We start from the raw sequence: 21,817 nt of genomic DNA, 5'->3' as shown, positions 1-21,817 counted from the left end.
ACAAGAGTAATATAACTGCAAGGCAAGCAATGCTATGTGGTATTATAACATAATCAGCCACAGGGCCAGTTAGCTGAGGAGATAATGGTTGTATCATAAAAAGAACTGGGTGTTTGAGCTGGAGATAAAAGATTTCCCATGGTTGAGATAGGGAAAGCACTTTCCAGGATGAAGGGACTTCAAGACAAAGACAGATATTGGAGCAGGAAGTGTATCATAAAGTTGAGGAATACAAGAACTCTAGGGTGGAGTTCAAGACTGAGAGTTAATAGGAACTGAGGCTGAAAATTTGAAATTTGAGTCCCAGCCAGATCTGGAGAGTCCTTTTTTTTTTTTTTTTTTGAGACAGGGTCTCGCTTTGTTACCCAGGCTGGAGTGCCATGGCGCAATCTCGGCTCACTGCAGCCTGGACCTCCTGGGCTCAAGCAGTCCTCCCACCTGTCTCAGTAGCCGGGACTACAGGCACATGCCACCATGCCTGATTAATTTGGGGTGTTTCTTGTTTGTTTGTTTTTTGGTAGAGATGAGCTTTCGCCATGTTGCCCAGGCTGGTGTTGAACTCCTGGGCTCAAGGGATCTGCCCAACTTGTCCTCTCAAAGTGCTAGGATTACAGGCCTTGAGCCATGGCACCCGGCCTGGAGAGTCTCAAATACTGTGCAGAGACATATGGCTGCCACTGGGAAGACAAGAGGAAGGCATTGAACAGTGGGAGAGAAAGTTAAATATTTAAGTTTAATTTTCATGCATTTGTTAATTTCTCTAGAGTCCACTTTGAAAGAGTGATAGCTATCAAAGTTCAAACCTTCTGTAATATGTTTGAGTTCATGACTTAAAAAATTAACTGGGCAAGGTGGCATGCAACTGTAATCCCAGCTACTGGGGAGGCTGAGGTGGGAGGATCACTTGAGCTCAGGAGTTTGAGACCAGCTTGGGCAACATAGTGAGATCCCATATCAAAAAAAATAGATTTACTAGGAAAATTGTGAGAAATTTGCATCTCTTTGAATTTTATTTTTAGCCTTAAGTATACATATAAGTACTGATATGGTAAGCTTCTGGGTATTTATTAATATTAAAAAATTAGCATATGGCAACTGTTGCTATTTACATTTTCAACATGATAGTTAATGTTATTATTGGCTCCTCTACTCATTGGGAGCTCTTAGTTTAGGAGTTTTTGATTAAGGCATTATGGAGGATGAGGCCCTGGCGTCAGAAAACTGGCTCTAATACTTGAGCAAAATCTTGCACAAGTTACCAAACTAGGGTTGCCATATAAAATAAAATACTTATGCATATACACCAGGTGGTAAGCAAGCCTCAGGGGTAGGTACCATTATTATACACAGTTTGCATATGAGGAGACTGAGGTTTAGCAGGGTGGCCAGAATCAGCAACTAAATTGAATATGTTTGCTCATTGAAATCATCTAAAATTCAAACTTGACTTGGCATCCTGTATTTCCTATGGAGAAGCTCAGAGGGTGAGGGGGTCCAAAATTTCTAGTTTCACTTGCTATCTAAACAAGCGCCACCGAAGGTCAGTGCTGTGGAGCACTAGGGCCTGCCCCTGAGCATGGCCTACCTGGGCGCTGGGATAGACCAGATACTTCTAAGTTCCACCTACAGAAAGTGCCTCCAAAGTAAACAGAAGTGGATATTGTAGTACATGTAAGTAAAACTTTACAAGCAAGCAAATCTAAATTCTAACAAAGACTTTAAAAAAAATTTTTTTTGAGACAGGGTCTCACCCTGTCACCCAAGCTGGAGTGTGCAGTAGTCCAATCATGACTCACTGCACAGGGCTCAAGTGATCCTCCCACCTCAGCCTCCCAAGCAGCTCAGACTACAGGCATATGCCACTGTGCTTGACTAATTTTTTTTTTTTTTTTTTATGTTTCGTAGAGACAGGGTCTTACTATGTTGCCTGGGGTGGTCTGAAACTCCTGGGCCCAAGTGATCCTCCTGCCATGGCCTCCCAAAGTGCTAGGATTACAGGCATGAGCCACTGTGCCTGGCCAAGACTTTAAAAAATTGATCCCTTGATGCCACTTAAAATAAATAATAGTAAACAAATAATGGGTCTGACCTAAGAGAACTGGGGCATGATGACAAAGAAATCACACTCTTAGAAAGCAGGGAGTATCAATAGGAAAGAAAATGCCAAAGCCATACTGAACTGCAGAGCCACGTTGCTTTAACCTCCTATTCATCCTGACCCTCCCTTCAACAATCTTGAGCATCTTTATGGGGCATAAATTTCACTTAGTAGGTATTTCTATACTTACTGGTCTCCTTAGTTCATAAAATGGAAAGCATTTTTAAAAGTTATATCAGTTCTGCCAGCCTCACCTCTGTCTTGTTGGACCCCAAAATAATATGTGCTTGATATTAGAGATCTTTATTTATCATATGAATCAAAAACTAACCAGAAGGCAAGTCCCAAGACAGGGAATAACTCTTAACAAAATTGTTACAGTTCCATGTAAAGTTCTATGATTAGTGGAAAATGGTTTTTAGACTTGCCTCATTAGTCTATAAGAATTATTATATATATGGTTAGTCAATGGTAATGTTCTTGAATTCCACATATGTGAATTCCACACCTTATATTTTCTAGCTAAGCCCACCCACAGTCACTGTTTTTAAAGAATGACAGTGCTCAAGAAATCGCAATGTCTTATTTCAGTTCATAAATGTTTGCATAAGCAAATCAGCTGCACAGTTTTTAATAAATATTTTTTTCTTAGTTCCAGAGTGTGTATGTTTAAAAGGTATGAGTTGGCCCAATTTTCAGTAACTTCTATCTTAGAGATGTGGACCTGTCAAAAGGATTCAATTGTTAATAAATGTACTTGGCTTCAAGCCAGCAGCTGAAAATTAAATAATATGTTTTTAATGAGAGTTTCCCTCAGGAAAACTGATATAGAACCAGAAATATATTAGTGACTTCGTAGAATATACCCAACTAAAAAGTGAAGTACTAACACTTCTTCAAATGCTCAAGTTTAACTAAATAATTTAGTGAAAACACAGTATATGGGGACCTAAAATAAATTCTAACTAGGATTTCTCAGACAAGTTGTTAAGCTGGCAAATATTTCACACAGCATAAAATGGACTGCCTTCTTTCTGATAGGAAGAAAATCAGTATGACATGACACAGGGTTCATAAACTTTGCAAAATGCAGGTACCTACAAGAAAAAAATTCTCATGTTCTGCAAAGAAGTTTTACAAAGACACTGTAAGGGCTGCTTGGGCTCAGTCTTCAGAAGAACTGACTTAAGAAACCAAAACTTCCTTAGGAGAAGTTTGTCTTTATAACTGGCAATATAATTCCTTTTAGACTATAATTAGATACGCAAACACTAAGTGTAAAAGCTTATAGAACTCACCGAATCCAAGGAACATGAGCCCCAGAGATTGGCAAACCCTAATATGAAAAACACCAGCAGAGTGATGTCGGCTTTGGTGTCAGACAGGCTTGGCTTATATCGTGCCTGCCTGGGTTATCTCACTTACAGCCTGTGAGATCCAGGGCAAGCTCCTCTACTCCTGGGTGTTTCAATATCCTTATCTATAAAATGGGATAATAATAGTATATACCTTGCGTGGTAGTGTGGACTAAATAAAATAGTGAATATAAAGTGCTTAGCATGGTTTGATATATGGTAAGAACTTAAAGAATGTGATGCCTCAGTATTACACTCTGACACAAAGTTAGAGCAGAGAAATATAAAATAGAATTGTTCTAGCTTACACAATGCATGTAATTTCTTCTTCCATAGCTCTTTTTTTAAAACAGACTTCTGCATCTGGTATAGAATGCTAATATCTAGAAGTTTGTTTAAAAGAAAAAAAGAACATTAAAAAATAGAAGTTTCTTAAATTTTAAAATTAGAAAATAGCCTCTGCAGGTCAAAGGCTTAAAATGCTCAAAATAAATAAAAAATGAAGGGCCACATTAAAAAATCTGCTAAGATTTTAGCACTGAAGCAGTTATGAGCCTATTGAAGAGTTTTTGTTGAGAATAGTTATATATTAAGCTAAAAATGGTTTCTATGAAGCTAAATACCAAAAGAGTCCTGCTGTCCTTAGAAGTCATCAAAAAACTACTTTTTTAGCATAGCCATGTCACATGAACAAGTATTTATTTATTGACAGGATGCCACGGAGTAAAACTTAGATGGGATTAAGGCACATGGGGAGGAGCGGGGACTGATTAAGAATTGTGCTGGCCAGTTGGTGATATTAAGAACCATGAGGGCTGGGAGAATTGAGAACAGGAGCATACGAGAAGGCTGAAAATGGAATCTTGACAGCGACCTGCATTAAGAATCAAAGAAGAAGGAAGTAGAACAAGAGACTTTTCAGGAAAGATTCAAGAGACAAAATAGAAACCAGGATGTGACTGTGTCATGGGCTATGGCCTTGAGGTTCTGAAGGAAGCTTTCAGTATCCCACATTAGCGAGAGGCAGCAAGTCATTGTAGTTGATTCACATTCTAGTTCTTTCTCTTCCCATTGTAAAAGCAGTGCTTGCACATAGTATCAAAAGCAACAGCTTGAGCAGTGTAGAAATGTGTATCAGAAATTGGGACCATTTTCTCCCCTCACAGTCCTTGTCTCCTTCCAGAACATTTCAAAGTGCAAACTGACTCAAGGATGTGAATGGGACATGTACTGTTTCCCCTCTTCCTCCCAAATTTCATTAAAATTATAGTAATAGAAAAAAATGGTTTAAATTGACAATAATAAGAATAGTAAAAGAAATGAAAGAGCTTAATGAATTTCTGGAAAGTGGAAAGCAAATGAATAGATTGTAGCTCATAAAGAAGGATGGAGAAGCCACAGTCTAGAAGAATAAAAGCAAATGGGGCAACTGCCAACATGGGAGGGAAGAAGCCCTGAGAATGCCTCAGATATAAATAAGCCCTGGAGAGACACATAGGCCTGAAAATTGGGAATAACTGAAAATTCCATCAATGGAATAGGGAACCCCAACCCCTCCCTTCTCCCCATGAGCAGAACTCCGGGGAAGTCTGGCATTTAACATCCCAGGCTTTCTGAAGTAAGAGTCCTCAGCATAAGAGCCAGTGTCCTGGGTGCAGTGGCACCTGCCTGTAGTCCCAACTATTTGGGAAGTGGAGGTAGGAGGATCACCAGGAGTTCAAGGCTGTAGTGCCCTATTATGGTGCCTATGAATAGTCACTGCACTCCAGCCTGGGCAACACAGCAAGAGCTCATCTCAAAAAAATAGTCATTGCCCTGCCAACTCACCAGAAAGCAACATTTTTCGGTCCACAAGCCCCACCTCTACAACCAGAGTTCCTAAATGCCTTTTTACTACTTCATTCTTAAATATGAAGAGACTATCCAAGGATTATCATATATTAGATTCAATGCAGCAGCGTGAAAGGAAAAGACAAATAAATTGCAGGAAAATTACTCCAGGAGAAAAAGCAGTAATTCAAGGATAAAAGAACATTTTTATAGCCTAATCAGTCTCCTCACAGAAACATGATATTGACACCCACAAATAAGAATGGAAGCTTTGAGGCCAGGCGCGGTGGCTCACGCTTGTAATCCCAGCACTTTGGGAGGCCAAGGCGGGCGGATCACGAGGTCAGGAGATCGAGACCACGGTGAAACCCCGTCTCTACTAAAAATACAAAAAATTAGCCGGGCGTGGTGGCGGGCGCCTGTAGTCCCAGCTACGCGGAGAGGCTGAGGCAGGAGAATGGCGTGAACCCGGGAGGCGGAGCTTGCAGTGAGCCGAGATTGTGCCACTGCACTCCAGACTCCAGCCTGGGCGACAGAGCGAGACTCCATCTCAAAAAAAAAAAAAAGAATGGAAGCTTTGAAAAAGTGACGATTAGAGAAAAAGAAAGAATCTGGAAGAGAAAGCCAAATAAACCTCTCAGAAAGTACATCAAAAAGCCCAAAAGATAAATGTTTAAGGAGGTCCATAAACGTCCCCCGCTCTTTTCCACTTGAGTTTGAAACCAACTGAAAAATGGACAAATGGATGGACTAAAAGTGTCAGTTTCGTGATTGAAGAAAATGCGCCCTAGAAGACGCGGGCTGGAAGCACAGAGCTCCCGGCAGCCCAACCCTGAGCCAGGCAGACTCACCTGCCACAGGCTGGCCCTCAGAGCCCCTGCAGCAAGGGAGCCACATGCTAGATGGTAGGAGCTTATCACAGCTCATTTCCACAGGCTACTGGATCCCCAAAGAGAAAGAACCCAGGCACACAAGCTCTGCTCCTTCCTCTAAACTTACCAGTTGGACGAATCATTTATCTTCCTCTGGGGAGACATGAGTAAGGGGGTGGAAAGAGCAAGGAGTGTTACTCTGATGGAACTTCTTCCTCAAGAAATTGGGAAGAAAGTATTGAAAACAGATGAGAGAAAACATAAGTGACATAGAGGACCAATTCCAAAATTTGGCAACCGGCTAATTAGAATGCCATTAAAAAAGAAAAAAATGACCAGGTGCAGTGGCTCACGCCTGTAATCCCAGCACTTTGGGAAGCCGAGGCGGGTGGATCACCTGAGGTCAGGAGTTCAAGATCAGCCTGGACAACATGATGAAACCCCATCTTTACTAAAAATACAAAAATTAGCTGGGCGTGGTGGCGGACGCCTGTAATCCCAGCTACTTGGGAGGCTGAGGCAGGAGAGTCGCTTGAACCCGGGGGGCGGAGTTGCAGTGAGCAGAGATCTCGCCATTGCACTCCAGCCTGGCCAACAAGAGTGAAACTCTGTCTCAAAAAAAAAAAAAAAAAAAAAAAAATATGGAGGAGAGGATTGAAAGGGCCTGCTGAGTGCTGAACAAGATTAATAGTGAATAATATTGTGATATTTCAGAACCCAAGAATAAGGGAATGATTCTGGGAGCTTTCATAGGGGAAAAAATACAAAGTAAAATGAAAATAAGAACAAATCCATTTTCAAAGAATCCACCAGACTTCCCATATCAGACTTCCCATCTGCAACATTAGAAGCCAAAAGCCTGTGGAGATATACTTTCAAAGTCTTAAATCCAGAATTCTATACCCAGCCAAGCTATTAATCAAGTGTGAAGGCTGACTGAAGACATGTCAGACATGCAAGAATTCAGAAAATGCATCCACCTTAAAGGAGTTATTCGGAGGAATACATCCAAAGAGAAAACATGGCATCTAGGATACAGCGTGTCCAGGCTAGCAGTGCATGACATTAGGTCTGAGCTGTGCAGCCAGTCCTGGCTGGCACAAGAGGACGGAAGACTGTGGCTGCCCCCAGGAAATAAGGAGAAGTGACGAGCAGGTGGAACAATGGTGAGGGTGGAAAACATGAGGTGATAACCAATGCAATTGGTAGCAAATAGAACGAGAAAACACCCAACTTCACTTTAAGAACATCCTTCATTGATACGAAGGTTTGTGATCTTGGATCAGAGATAATGAACTGCAATCCTGGCACAGTTCTTGGCTGTGCAGTTAATAATATTATGTAGATGTTTATTGTTTTAAAATTTTAGAATCAAAATTTACTTACAGTTACAGAACAGAGGTCCTCGACTTTAGTCACTCATTCTTTTATCATCCAAATAAAATGTCTCCAGTCCCACCATCAGCGGCTGTGCATGGGAAACCGCCCTCCCACCCTAACCAAGCTCCTTGCCCAGTGCCTCCAAAGACCCCAGGGGGAGTATCCTGCCGCTATAGCCTGTTGCTCTGGTGTGGCTATCCATTGATCCATTGGTATTTGGGTTGGACACTGGCCACCACCCATCTTTCATTCCCTCCAAAGCAGCACTAGCAGAGATTGTCACTGGTGACACATTTTCCTCGAGATTCTGATGTCTTGGTGGCATAGGGTAGGAAACAATCTCTAATTGAATAATGATTTCCCCGTTCTTAGAAATGTAATGCCAGCTTCTGCCACAGGAATTCTTCACTGCTGTAACCCTCCATAGGCCCCAGACTCCCGCCACGGTGCAGGGGTTTCTCACCTTCTCCTCTGCATCCCTGGGTCTGGATGATTCTGAACCCTGACTGCATATTAGAATCAATCAACTGAGGAACCACAAGTACCTTCAAGGCCCAGGCTTCACATCCACCCTAGGTTCTGATTCACCCAGTCTGGGGAGAGGCTGGAAATGATCCCTAGGTGATTTTAATATGTAGCCAGGAGTGACACCCACTGACCCGCCCTCTCCAGTTGCCAGGAAGAAAGCCTCAAATTCCTGTTATTTTACTATGTGGAGTAATTTTGCCCTTTTGTTTCCCCCTCTTTCAAGACCATGAAATCTCTCAAACTGTAGCCGGATTGTAAAATAACATTTTTTTCCCTTTTTCCGCCAGCTATACACACATATGCAGGCCTTTAAAAAGTGGATCATACCACATATATTGTTCTGCATTTTGCTTTTATCACTTGACTTTCTTTCCTACCTATAAGACTGACCTACTTCATTGTTCAGAGACCACATAATATTCCATTATTAAGCATATACCATAATTTGCTTAGCCATTTTCCTACTGATGTCATTTGGGTTTTTCCTCATATTTTGCTGTTACTAATTATGCAATAGCTGCATGAAGATCCATGTGGGTGTGTATCCTTCCAAGCTTGTGCAGATGTTTCCAGAGTGGAATCACCAGGTCAAGGATACGTACATTTAACATTTTTGCAGGTATTGCAAAAACACTCTTCATTTAAATGATGGATCGCTATACTCCCCCACCAATGGTTTGTTAAAGCATCTCTTCCCCTGGACTCTTACTAACACCAAACATTATCAGTCTTTTTACTATTTTACTATTTTTTATTCTTAAAATTTAAAAAATTGACATTTTTACTATTTTTGCTAGGCAAAAAAAGGTGTATTATTTCAGTTTGCATTTCTCCAATTACTAATGAAGTCAAACACCTTTTTGTCCTTTTGTTAGTACTTTGTATTTCTTCTGTGAATTGTCTAATAAATTTTTAATGATTAGTTTGGAAGATGCAATGTAATCCCCCGTTATTTCTCTCTCTACTTCTTCTTCCTCCTCTGCCCTATTATAACAGGTATGTAATATTTTAAGTCAATTCTTGATTACTCAAAAGAATGGAGGGGGACGGGCACGGTGGCTCACGCCTGTAATTCTAGCACTTTGGGAGGCCGAGGCGGATGGATCACCTGAGGACCAGCCTGACCAACATGGAGAAACCCTGTCTCTACTAAAAATACAAAAAAATAGCGAGGCATGGTGGCATGCACCTGTAATCCCAGCTACTTGGGAGGCTGAGGCAGAAGAATCACTTGAACCCAGGAGGTGGAGGTTGCAGTGAGCTGAGATCGCACCATTGCACTCCAGCCTGGGCGACAAGAGGGAGACTCTGTCTCAAAAAAAAAAAAAAAAGAATGGAGGGAAACAGAATGCATAATTCAAAATCACAATTCAAATCATAATTCAAAATCACAATGTGATTTATAGTAGAATTTTAAGTGTTTTTAGAAATAGCACAGATCTGAGATTCACATCTTTGTTCTACCTCTAAATAGCTGGGTGACCAGGGATTTTCCTTTCCTTGCAGAGCCCTGGTTTTCAGAAGCATAGAATGGGAATGATAACTTACTTTGCCTGATGGTGATAATTAGATAATGTGTGTAAACCACTTGGTGTGGAGCCTGGCACACAGTTAAGCACTCACTCAATACGTGGTTGTTATTGTTATCATGCTATATAACATTTGAATACTGGAGTTGTTCTAAACTAGGAATCCTCGTTGTGAGTTTCTTGCCCTCATATCCTTACTCTTACCTCAGTTACTCTTGAAAACACGCTGCGTCAGCTTACATCCCCTTCCCTCTGCCTCTCTGATTGAGTAGAGTTTTGTCCACTTCAAGGTTAAGGGTTTGAATTTCAAGTCTGCAAACCCAGTACGTAGAAGAGCTGCAGGTAGCCCCAAACTGCGACTGAGCACTGAACGCGCTCTGCATTAACAGTGGGTGCTGGAGACGTGAGCAAGCCCAGTACTAGAGACGCTGTCTCAGTTTCCTCCCAGGTTAATTGTCAGATAAAGCCTGTCATTAATCCACAACCAAGAAGTGACCATGGTACCTGTTGAAATACTTTCTGCTACAAGTAACAGATCCCAAAGGCACTAAAAAAAAGAGGAAAGTTTACTAACTTGGATCACAAAAAGTCTGGCGGTAGGGCAGGTCCAAAGTGGGCTCATCGAGCAGCTCAGCAGCATCCCCAGAACCCAGATCTTCACATCTGTCAAGTGTGCCTGCAGCTTGCTGCCTGTCGGCATTGCTGCCCTCAGTTTGCAGAGAGGCTGCTACAGAAACCAGCATCTAGAAGACAGAAACAAGGTATTTCTCTTTATGTGCCTCTTTTATTTTATTATGTTATTTTTGAGACAAGGTCTCACTCTGTCACCCAGGCTGGAGTACAGTGATGCAATCATAGCTTCATGCAGCCTCGAACACCAGACTCAAGCGATCCTCCCACCTCAGCCTCCCGAGTAGCTGAGACCATAGGCACATGCCACCACCTCTGGCTAGTTTTTTCTTTTTTTGTAAAAACAGGGTCTCACTATGTTGCCCAGGCTGTTCTTGAACTCCTGGGATCAAGTGATCCTCCTGCCTCAGCCTCCCAAAGTGCTGGGATTACAGGCATAAGCCACCATGCTCCCCCATCACGTGTCTCTTTCAAAGAGTGAAGAAACATGGCCAGGCGCGGTGGCTCACGCCTGTAATCCCAGCACTTTGGGAGGCCGAGGCAGGCGGATCACAAGGTCAAGAGATTGAGACCATCCTGGCCAACATGGTGAAACCCCATCTCTACTAAAAATACAAAACTTAGCCAGTCGTGGTGACCCGTGCCTGTAGTCCCAGCTACTCAGGAGGCTGAGTCAGGAGAATCGCTTGAACCAGGGAGGCAGAGGCTGCAGTGAGCTAAGATCGCACCACTGCACTCCAGCCTGGCGACAGAGCAAGACACAGTCTCAAAAACAAAATAAATAAATAAAAAATAAAGAGTGAAAAAACATTTTTTACAAGACTCCTAAGAGATTTCTCCTATCATAGGATTGGCCCAAACTGAATCAGCACATGCTCCAAGCTGGAAAAAAATTAGTGGCAAGACGGTGAAATTACTATTAGCGATTTAGACTACTCTGGGGTCAGGAGTCCTTTGTAACACAAGGCTGCCCAACACCTGAACAAAAACTGTTAGCAAGGAAGGGAGGAGGTTGCACAGATGATCCTGTCTGTTACCACCACATTTTTTTAAGGATTTATAATGTTATTTTTAAGATCCATTTTTAAATTGATATGTAAATTCTCCAATTAATTATGTAAAAATATCAGTTTTGAAGTTTACTATCTGGAAATTTAATACTAGAAAGGGAGGGCAGACCAGATGCATTGGCTCACACCTATAATCCCTCACCATTTTGGGAGGCTGAGATGGGAAGATTATTTGAACTCAAGACTTAGGGACCAGCCCCAGCAACACAGTGAGACCCCCCATCTCTACAAAACATTTTTAAAAATTAGCTGGGCATGGTGGCATGCACCTGTAGTCCTAGCTATGCAGGAGGCTGAGGCAGGAGGATCACCTGAGCCCAGGAGTTCAAGGCTGCAGTGAGCTACAGTCACACCACTGCACTCCAGCCTGGACAGCAGGGTGAGATTCTGTCTCAAAAAAAAAAAAAAAAGAAAGAAGAGGAGGATCCGTAATATTTCCTGTCATTTTAAAAGCTAGGAATATTACTTATGATTAAATAACTGAGATTTAAAAAGAATAAACTTGGAAGAATGAGCATTCTTATTTAATTCCTAAGTACTTGATGTGGAGTGAGTTTTGTGTGGTGCTTTCCAAGATCTTAGGAGGGACAGCTCCTGGACAGGTGAGAGCCACATGGGGCAGAGTGGTGGAGCCCAGATGGCACTCCCAGGGTTGTGTCTGTGGCAGAGGTCTGCCATCCAGGCCATCCTGTGAGCCTCCTACCAAACACTCATAATATAAAGATGGGGGTGGGGTGCACGGGGCAGTGTAATTCCAAAGAGGAAGTTCATTCTAAGACATCCTTTAAAGACGCCCAGGTCCCTGTAACTGGGAGAGCCAAGCTAAGCACATGCTTCCTGCTCACTCCTCCATCCTTGCCCTCCAGGGCTGGCTCGTGCTGAGGAGGACAGATTTCAAACGCAGTGGGTGCCCCATCCACAACAGAGGTGGGGGTAAAGTGGGAAAAACACCTAGTGTCAAGGCCCGACCTGGGGAGAGTGGGAGTGAATTCCTATTACTGAGCTTGGGCAAGTCACCTGCCTTCCCCATCCCTGGTTCCTCACCTATACCATGGGAAGAGCAGTAGATCAAAGTTGTGAGGACCATGAGTGCTAATAATCTGTTCACTTGGGTGAGCAAAGGAGAAAATGGGCCAGGGCAGGATAACTCTCACCAAATTGCTTTGGGGAAAGTGCAGCTCTGCTGGCTCATTAAAACAAAACAGAAGCTTCCCTGGAAGTTTCAGGCCCACCTGTCCCCTCTCCTCTCCACACGCCTCGCACCCACAGAAAAGGGGTCTCCGTATTGGGAGCCAGCCGAGATGAGCTTGTCCCAGTTTCCTTTGCTTCTTCTCTAAGAAAGATCAGAGCAAACCCACCCCTGCCATCTAAGCTGAATCTCCCCAAGTTACTGTCAGCCTCAGGTTCACTAACTGACTTTGCAGTACAGCCTGGCTCTGTCTTTTCCTGGCTGTGTAACTTTGGGCGAGTGCTTCCACCTCTCTCAGCCTTGCTTCTCGGCCATCTGCAAAATAAATACAGTAGCACAGGATTGCTGTAGTACAATTACTATGATTGGTTTATTGAAGGATTCAGACTTAGCCGTTATTTTGTTAATTTAATTTGCATAATAGCATACATTTTTATATTATTTTATTTTAAACTGGACAGCATTAATCGGATAGTATACATTTTTAATATAATAAAGCTCTATTTATTTAGAAAATAATTCAATCTCTCACTCTTCTAACTGGCCACATGCCCTGTTAAATAGTGAGGTTTCTGTTATACTGATAGCCAGGGGGTACACAGTTAGGTGCTATCCCTCCCCTCTCCACCCACTGTCCCTGCCTGCTACAGTCAAGGCAGGTGGCTAATGTGGCTAACAAGTGACAAGCAATGCTTCAACATCTCCCCGTCACTCGCCCCAGGATCCAGCATCCTGAGAGTCACTTCTGGATTGCTGGGAGGTAAGGAGAGTTGTAGCATGTGTCACCTGCTCAAAGCCACCTCACTGAACTTGCCCGTCTTTTTCGGCAGGCTGTAAAGCGGTTCTTGAAACAAGAGTGCAAGTGCCACGGGGTGAGCGGCTCATGTACTCTCAGGACATGCTGGCTGGCCATGGCCGACTTCAGGAAAACGGGCGATTATCTCTGGAGGAAGTACAATGGGGCCATCCAGGTGGTCATGAACCAGGATGGCACAGGTTTCACTGTGGCTAACGAGAGGTTTAAGAAGCCAACAAAAAACGACCTCGTGTACTTTGAGAATTCTCCAGACTACTGTATCAGGGACCGAGAGGCAGGTAAGTTCAAAAGACTTTCTTCATAGCACCTAATTCTTTCAACAATTGATACTCCACAATTTAAATGAGGTTCTGTATTTTCAGCCTGCTCTCTTTAGGTTCGAAGCTCATGATCCTTATCATTCTTATTGAAACTGCACAGGGCCGGGCGCGGTGGCGCCTGTAATCCCAGCACTTTGGGAGGCTGCGATGGTCAGATGGCTTGAGCTCAGGAGTTCGAGAAAAGCCTGGGCAACATGGTGAAACTCTATCTCTACCAAAAATGCAAAAAATTAGCTGGGTGCGCATCTGTGGTCCAGCTCCTCAGGAGGCTGAGGTGGGAGGATCGCTTGAGCCCAGGAGACAGAGGTTGCAGTGAGCTGAGATCGCACCACTGCACTCCAGCCTGGGTGACAGAGTGAACTCCATCTCCAAAAAAGAATAAAGAAAAGAAAAGAAACTGCACAGAGAGCTCTCCTAAGCAGCTGGAGAAATGTATTGACAGTGCACTGATTCTGGAAAAATTGAAACCCCACAATGTACGGGGCAAAAAGACAAGATATGCAGATTAGCAAAATTCTTCAGCTTGAGCAGATTCCTAGTTAGTGGACTATGCACACTAGGGAGAGCAGCCCAGCATCTTTCATGTGATCCTGAAGCTGAGAGCACGATACATTAAATCCCACCACTGTGACTGTGGAAAATGGTCCCAGGGCTTTAAATTTAGACTCTTCTGAAATCCGCCCTACTTCACCTTCCCTGCCCTTTTCAATATGCTTAGAAATTGCCAAAGATAAAAAGCAAGAATTTATCCCCACTCTCTTGGCTATAGGTGGGCAGTGTATAATAAAGGCTGTGTCAGAGGCCCTTCATTTATTAAAGCCACACCATTCCCTTCCAGATGGTACCTTCTCCATCCCTCAAAGAACAGCTGTCAGCCTCAACACTGCAGCTGTCCCACCTATCTGGTTTACACATGTTCATGCTCTACCACTCACTCCTCCTGATCAACCCTGAGCTCCAGGTTTAGCTCATTCTTTGTAAAGATTCTAGTGCAAAATAAGAATGAGTACAAGTCTAAATTCATAAGACGTGATGGGAGTCCACAGCCCAAGTCAATTTCTAAGACCTGGTAGAATGCAAAGGAATTCATTATCAGAAAAAAAAATCCTCTTAGTGTCTGATTTTTTTAAATTTCAAAATAATTGCAGAGGCACCAATAAAATGGTATGGATGGCAGCCAGCTGTCAATTAGATTGACCAAGAGGCAAGGTTACCAGGGAATGTCACAAGGAAGCCAAAGCCTTTTTTTGCCCCTGAGTGGTTGAATTGCCTTCATGGTTTGATGAGCTAGTTCTCTGCAGCATTTGAGCAGGTTGCTACATGCAGCCCAGGGATTAATGACAACTGAACAGAGGACCAGATGCTGTGCCTCACTGCATTCCTGACATGCTTTGGGACCTCTAACAAGTCATCCTACCTGTCAGGCCAAAGTTATAGCCAAATCACCATGAAACCTGTGCTTGGATACAGGATTGTCCCAGGGGTCTGACCCCCCTCTACCAGTCACTAGCTGTTTAACCTCAGCCTCCTCACACTGAGCATGGAGGTGCTGCTGTCTTGATCATTGAAGTCCTATGCATTGACTCCTGTGCACTGGGTACTGGGCTGAGATCCTTGCACACATGGTCTTATTTTATCCCTACAGTAGGATCCTTACAGCAGCCCTATGACAGCAATACATTGAAACTTGTTACTAACCAAAAAAAATTGAATAAGAGGTGGCTCCTAGATGATCAACATCAACCAAGAACCACATTCACATCTTATTTTTAAGTCAGATAAGCAACCCTAGATATCACCTTCTCCATTGTACAGATAAGAAAAGTGAATGATCTGCTCACGATCTCACTAGTAGGAAAGGGTGGATGTCTGATCCCTTGGCCTGTGCTTTGACCCATTAGACACTTGCCCCTGCCTGCCTCCAAGAACACATATGTGAAAAGGCCTTGGGGAGCAAAAACCTTATTTCAAATATAAGAGGACCCTCTTCCCCAGCATGTCTTTTCTGGTTCTTTGGATTGAAGCAGTTTGCACAGGGAAGCAGGCTGGTGTACCTGAGGAATATGTACTGCCTTAGGTATAACAAGTATGACATTTTTTGTCAATGAAATATAGACCATATTTTTTTTTACCCCACAGAGGTGATTCTGAATCTAATCCCTGCTGCTTCTTCAAGTTACTAAGTTATTCTTGCGTACTCTGCTTTTTCAACTCTTTCAGAAACTGAAGCTCTAAGAGGTTAAAGATTTTCCCTACCCACTTGTGGTTGGTAAGAGGCAGAGCAGGGACTTAAACCTGAGCCTGGCTGTCTTGTCTTGTCTCGTCTCGTCTCCTCTTCTCTTCTCTTTTCTTTTTTTGAGACAGTCTCGCTCTGGTGGCCAGGCTGGAGTGCAGTGGCACGATCTTGGCTCACTGCAACCTCCACCTCCCAGGTTCAAGCGATTCTCCTGCCTCAGCCTCCTGAATAGCTGGGATTACAGGCATGAGCCACCATGACTGGGTAATTTTTGTATTTTCAGTAGAGACAGGGTTTCACCATGTTGGCCAGGCTGGTCTCGAACTCCTGACCTCAAGTGATCCACCTGCCTCAGCCTCCCAAAGTGCTGGGATTACAGGCGTGAGCCACCGCACCTGGCTGTGGCTGTCTTTTCAACAACCATTTTACTCTGCCTCTCGCTGCACACAGCTGCAGGTACTGGCTTTCTGAAGGAAGCTATATAACTTATTTTCTCTCTTATCTATCTTCTGTCTTAGACAAATTTAGCTTATCTGACTTTAAAAAATATGAAATTAGTTCTCAGTTGGTGTTGATTAACCAAGATCTACCCTATTCTTTTTTTTTTTTTTTTTTAGTTGCCAGTTCCAATATATTGGATCAGATTTCCAGTAAGATTCCTAGATTATTTATAAATTATTTGAACTGTACTTAGTTAATGTCCTTTTTGGCTGAGCCTAAGAAAATGCCAAAGTGGTTGATGCAAACCTTGCAATATTTCTTTTTAATTCTGTTGACCATCAGATGATTATTTTAGTAAAAATATGGTTTAGGATATTTGATATTATGTAAGCACAAATCCAGATAGTTAAAAAATTTTTTATTGTATATATTTGGAGTCATATGCAATTAGCCACATGTATGAGATGTATGAGATGCAGGTTTTATCTGAGAAAACCCGCTTCCACCCATATGGCTGCTGAGGGTCTTGCTCTTGGTTATGTGACCAATGGCTTTTTAAAGATGAGGCTTGGCCAGGCACGATGGCTCACGCCTATAATCTCAGCACCTTGGGAGACTGAGGCGGGAGGATCACTTGAGGCCAGGAGTTCAAACTCAGCCTGGGTAACATAGTGAGAGACCCCATCTCTAAAAAATAAAAAATAAATGAAGTTGAGGTTTTATCCTGGCCATTTTCTACTAGAAACTTCTGTAGCATGTGCTCTAGCAAGTTAGTCATCCTGGAGAGAACAGAGTCATCCTGGAGTGTCCTCTAACCTCTGGTTAGTAGAGGCAGGGGGTGTAACAGAGAATCTAAGACCTGTAAGAAGGGGGCTTTCTGCCTTTAACTCAGTGGGATCTGGGAGCCTCTCTCTTCTCCAAATGAAGGTGTTGGGTCAGTGTGTCATCTTCTCAGTCTGCACTGAAGAGCCACCAGCATGCACACATTATTGAGGAAGGACACTACCAAGGCCCCCCAACCCCACCGTGCTAAAAATCCTATTGCATTAGGAAAGGCCTGTTTTCTGGTAAACGAAACTCTCACATGTTCAAAATGGGCTATCATCCTGGGATAGCCAGGCTCCAAAACAAGTCAAAAGTTTGCAGTCAAATTTAAATCAAGTAATTAATATAGAATTTCTTGTTTTTCATTTTCTCTTTTAAAATCAGCATTAACCCTTCCTGACATTACATCGCATACTGCTCACCCTACTTTGTTGTGGTTGTTTTGTTTGGTTTTGCTTCTTTCTTTGCTTTCCATCATTGCTTTTGTTTTTAAATCATGCACATTTAATATTCAACTTAGTGGGCGCCTTCTACTTGCCAGCACTGGGGAAGCGATGGTGGTGGGCAGGTTGAACATCATTAGGGAATCAGTATTTGGAACTGACTGGCTTTACTCTTGCTGGTCAGCAACTGCTTCCTGTCCAAGGTAGCTTGTTGACTGATGTGAGCTGGCTTGTTTTATCAATTAGGTTTGTGCAACTGATGCAGTCTACAGGTCTGGTCTACTTTTTTCCAAAAGAAATGGCTCTTCAGAAACCTATTGAACCAGCATCTTAGGGAGCTGTTCCCGAAATTATATAAGTTTTTCTGTTTTTCATCATTTTAATTTTTTTTATTGCTCTGTTGCCCAGACTGCAGTGGCACCATCATGGCTCACTGCAGGCTCTGACTCCTGAACTCAAGTGATCCTCCCACCTCAGCCTCCCAAGTGGCTGAGTCCACTGGTGCTGCCTCTACAAGCTTTTCAAACTTAAACACCTCAAAGTTTGAAAAATCAGTGATTTAGGTAGCCTATGATTCCTAATTTTCCCTAATTATTAGGCAAGAAGAAATTCAGGGAGACATGAGTTTTTTTGTTTTGTTTTGTTTTGTTTTTTTTGAGTACTTGATTTCTTGCTAAGGAAAACTAGATAACTCTAAATAAACCTCTCCCAAAAAACATCTCCCACCATGGCTTGCCCAGTGTAAGAGAGTCATTCTTTCACTTCTAGGCCAGCATCCTCAGGAACCCTCTTTGACCGCAAATAAACAAAATTATTTCAGCCATCAAAGCTTTTACTGACAGCAGTTACCAAGTCAGCCTCTAGAGAAGTCCTGAAATAACACTACCGGGCTGGTGAACTTTGATGAGAAAAATTGCAGAGTTGAGACCCCAGGTTATTCCTGGATGGGGACAGACCTAGCTGGAGAAGGATGCGAGAACATTTGTTGAGTTCCTGCTGCGAGTCAGGCCCTGTGCTACACACCTTATGTGCATATTCTCTGACTCTTCAAGGCAATTACCTCATTTATAGAGAAGGAAAGTGAGGTTCCAAAAAGTTACTTAACTTGCCCAAGATGGCATGGCCTTTAAGTTAGAATAAAAAAAAAAAAAAAAAAATCCATACCTTTCTCACTGTGCCACTTACGTCCCAGTGTGTGTGTGTGTGTGTGTGTGTGTGTGTGTGTGTGTGTGAGTGTGGTTAGGAGTAGGTCCTGTGTGATGAAGAGGCAGCATGAGGACATGGGAACTTTATGGGGTGAGGTGCCCACAAAGAAGGGAGGTCAAAAGTAATCAGAATCAAGCTTTACTCACATTTTGGTTAGGTTGCCTTGAAGTCCTTTTCAATTACAAGCCCCTCCAATTTTCAAAAGTGTCAATGCCTTTGATTGCTCCTAAGAAATAGTAAACTGGCTGGGTGCAGTGGCTCATGCCTGTAATCCCAGCACTTTGGGAGGCCGACGAGGGCGGCTCACCTGAGTTTGGGAGTTCGAGACCAACCTGACCAACATGGACAAACCCCGTCTCTACTAAAAATACAAAATTAGCCAGGCGTGGTGGCGCATGCCCGTAATCCCAGCTACTCGGGAGGCTGAGTCAGGAGAACTGCTTGAACCTGGGAGGCGGAGGTTGTGGTGAGCCGAGATTGCACCATTGCACTCCAGCCTGGGCAACAAGAGTGAAACTGTCTCAAAAAAAAGAGAAAAGAAATAGTAAGCTTAAAAACCAATTAAGGAAGATATTATTATGGCAAGAACAACAGCAAAAGACATTTTCCTTTAGTCTTCAATTGAAGAAAGCGAGTGCTCTGAGGTTCAACTATAATTACTCCCCCCATGCAGCTCAGAATTGAAGAGTACGTACAACCGTGTGATGTTGTGCATGTGACATTTTGCAGGCCAAATTGGAGGCTAGATCTTGGAAGCTGGACTGTCTGGGATGAGTATCCTGGTGGCTCTATAGTTATCTACTCTGGTTACTGCTCCAGGCATCTGTAAATCAAAGAAGCCCTTAAGGTAGAGATAGGTTCATCTCTAACTGAGGAATGCTGCCGCTCTCCCCTCCAGAGAATGCGTCTGCACCTAATCACAGGCCACTTTCACTAGTTATGATGTAAAAACCCTGACCTGGGCCAGAGGTCACCCTGAGGTCTCCTCTCACACTGCAGGAAACAAGCCACCCTCCACCTCTTCTCCAGTCAAGTTCAAAAAACAAACGGAGCTCAGTCATTGTTTAATTTGTTGCCTGCAAAAAACCCAAAAGCCCAGTTGACAACTCCAGGCTGTGAATGGTGTAAGCACCGAGGTATCACATTTTTCCCGCACATAAATCATATTTGGCAAACAGAACTCAGAACCCATGGGTACACAATCCCAATCATGGTTTTCAGAGACTGGTGTTCTCTCATGCCCAGTGGTGTGGCCTACTTTGCAGAAGCTCATGAATGCTGGGATTGTGTCCCACCAGCTGATTAAAAGCAAGGGAACATGTTTTTAATGATTAAACATGATTCAAAATATGTCAGCCAATAGCAATGGGTGGCTCTTACTTAGATACTAACATGTGAAGTTCTAACCAGTACATCTCAAGTCCCTCGTTTCTTCACTGCACAAATATTCATTGAGATCCTCCTATGTGCCAGACACTCCTATAATCACTGGGAATGCGGGGTTGAGGAAAACAGACTCAGTCCTTACTCTTGTGGTGTCATCGACTTCATGGTCCTTGAAGCAGTAAGCCAGGCACTGGGACACGGTCTAGGTGCTGGAGAACCCTCACGCTGGGGCAGGAAAGTGGTGGTGTTTAGGTTTCAGTCCTTGTTGCATTGCTCTGTTACAAGGTCTTATCTTACATATGTCATTTTGACAAGGTAAAGAATAAGTTATTCGTCTCCTTCTGCTTTGAGACTTACAGAAATTCATGAATTGATATCTAAAAGGTGCTAAGATAGCTAGACCAGAAGAGAATTGTAGAAAAAAATGTTTCACTGAGGCTTATAAGTCACCATTTTCATGGGTAGTTATTGATGATGCTGTAGAATTAGTATTAATTACCATCCATTGAGCCCTCTTTTCAAACTCCTTAGTGGCATATAGGATAATTAGCCTTTCTCTCCTTCCCAAAACACTCTTATTTCCTTGACTCTATAAACGCACTTCCCTGCTTTTCCTCCTGCTCCAGTAACTGCTCCTTTCTGATTTCAGTTGCTAGTTTCTCCTTCTCCAAATTTTGAAGATCTTCCAGGCTGTCTGAACCCTCTTTGCTCTCTCTCTGTACCTTCTCCCTGGTTTGGTCTCTCCGTTTCTATGGTTTTAAATGCTGTCCCTGTCCTAGTCTGCCTTCTGTACCATCATCCTGTATCCAATTCCCTGCTTGACAGCTTCACCCAGATTTCATACAATTATATCAACCTGCTTCTGCTCAAAACTAGACTCCTTATTTGCCCCGTCCCCTGAAACTTGTTTTCCCCCAGCCCTCCTCATCTCAGAAAATGGTACTGCCTGCCACGCACTTCCGGGGTCAAGCATAAACCTGCGAGCCATTCCTTACACTCCTTCCTTGTCACCTCCATCATCCCGGCTACCACTGGGACCTCTTAAAGGTGTCAAGGACCTATCTGCTTCTCCATCCCCACTACCAACTGCTAGATCCAAACAGAGCTATGTTTTTTGTGCACGGCATGTGCCACAGTGTGTATAGCGAATTTGTATAAACATGTGTTTGTGACCTGCCTGTACCATTGGAGTCCACTGAGGATCCTGTGACGGCAGGAACTGTATCTGCCTTGCTCACTAGTTCCCCAACTCCTAGTACACAAACATGTGTTGAAGTGAATTGAATGGCAAATTATAAAAAAAAAAAATAGTTTCATAAGATTAGCTGCATTCTTCTGTGTGTTAGTGCTGCTTCATAGCTTAAAGATAACTTGGTTCCTTTGAAGGGGATTACTAAGCACGTCTCCACCCAGCACTGCTTAGCTTTTAACTCACAGCCTATGAAAATTCCCATTTAAGCTTAAGTGTCCAGTGGAATTTTTCCTCATATTCAGGCGCATTCATGAGGCATTTATGGAGCTTCAGATGTTGCTTGCCTAGCTATTCCCCTGGAGATAAAAAGTTTCAAGTGGGCCGGGCACGGTGGCTCACGCCTGTAATACCAGCACTTTGAGAGGCCGAGGCAGGAGGATCACGAGGTCAGGAGATCGAGACCATCCTGG

At 43.2% G+C, this 21,817-nt stretch overlaps 1 protein-coding gene across 1 annotated transcript in view; it reads left to right on the top strand.

Moving 5' to 3' along the window:
* The window catches only part of WNT2 (Wnt family member 2), a 48,333-nt gene that overhangs the window by 12,336 nt on the left and 14,180 nt on the right, over nucleotides 1-21,817 (top strand). The window contains exon 4 of the mRNA XM_032761546.2: nucleotides 13,312-13,576. Within this exon, the coding sequence (XP_032617437.1) occupies nucleotides 13,312-13,576 (265 nt within the window). The remainder of the gene's footprint in view (nucleotides 1-13,311; nucleotides 13,577-21,817) is intronic.

This window comes from Hylobates moloch, unplaced genomic scaffold, assembly GCF_009828535.3.
Source record: "Hylobates moloch isolate HMO894 unplaced genomic scaffold, HMol_V3 SCAFFOLD_1, whole genome shotgun sequence".
NCBI classification, from domain to species: Eukaryota; Metazoa; Chordata; class Mammalia; order Primates; family Hylobatidae; genus Hylobates; species Hylobates moloch.
Note: the sequence above shows the minus strand (reverse complement) of the source record. Positions and strands in the feature narration are given on the sequence as shown.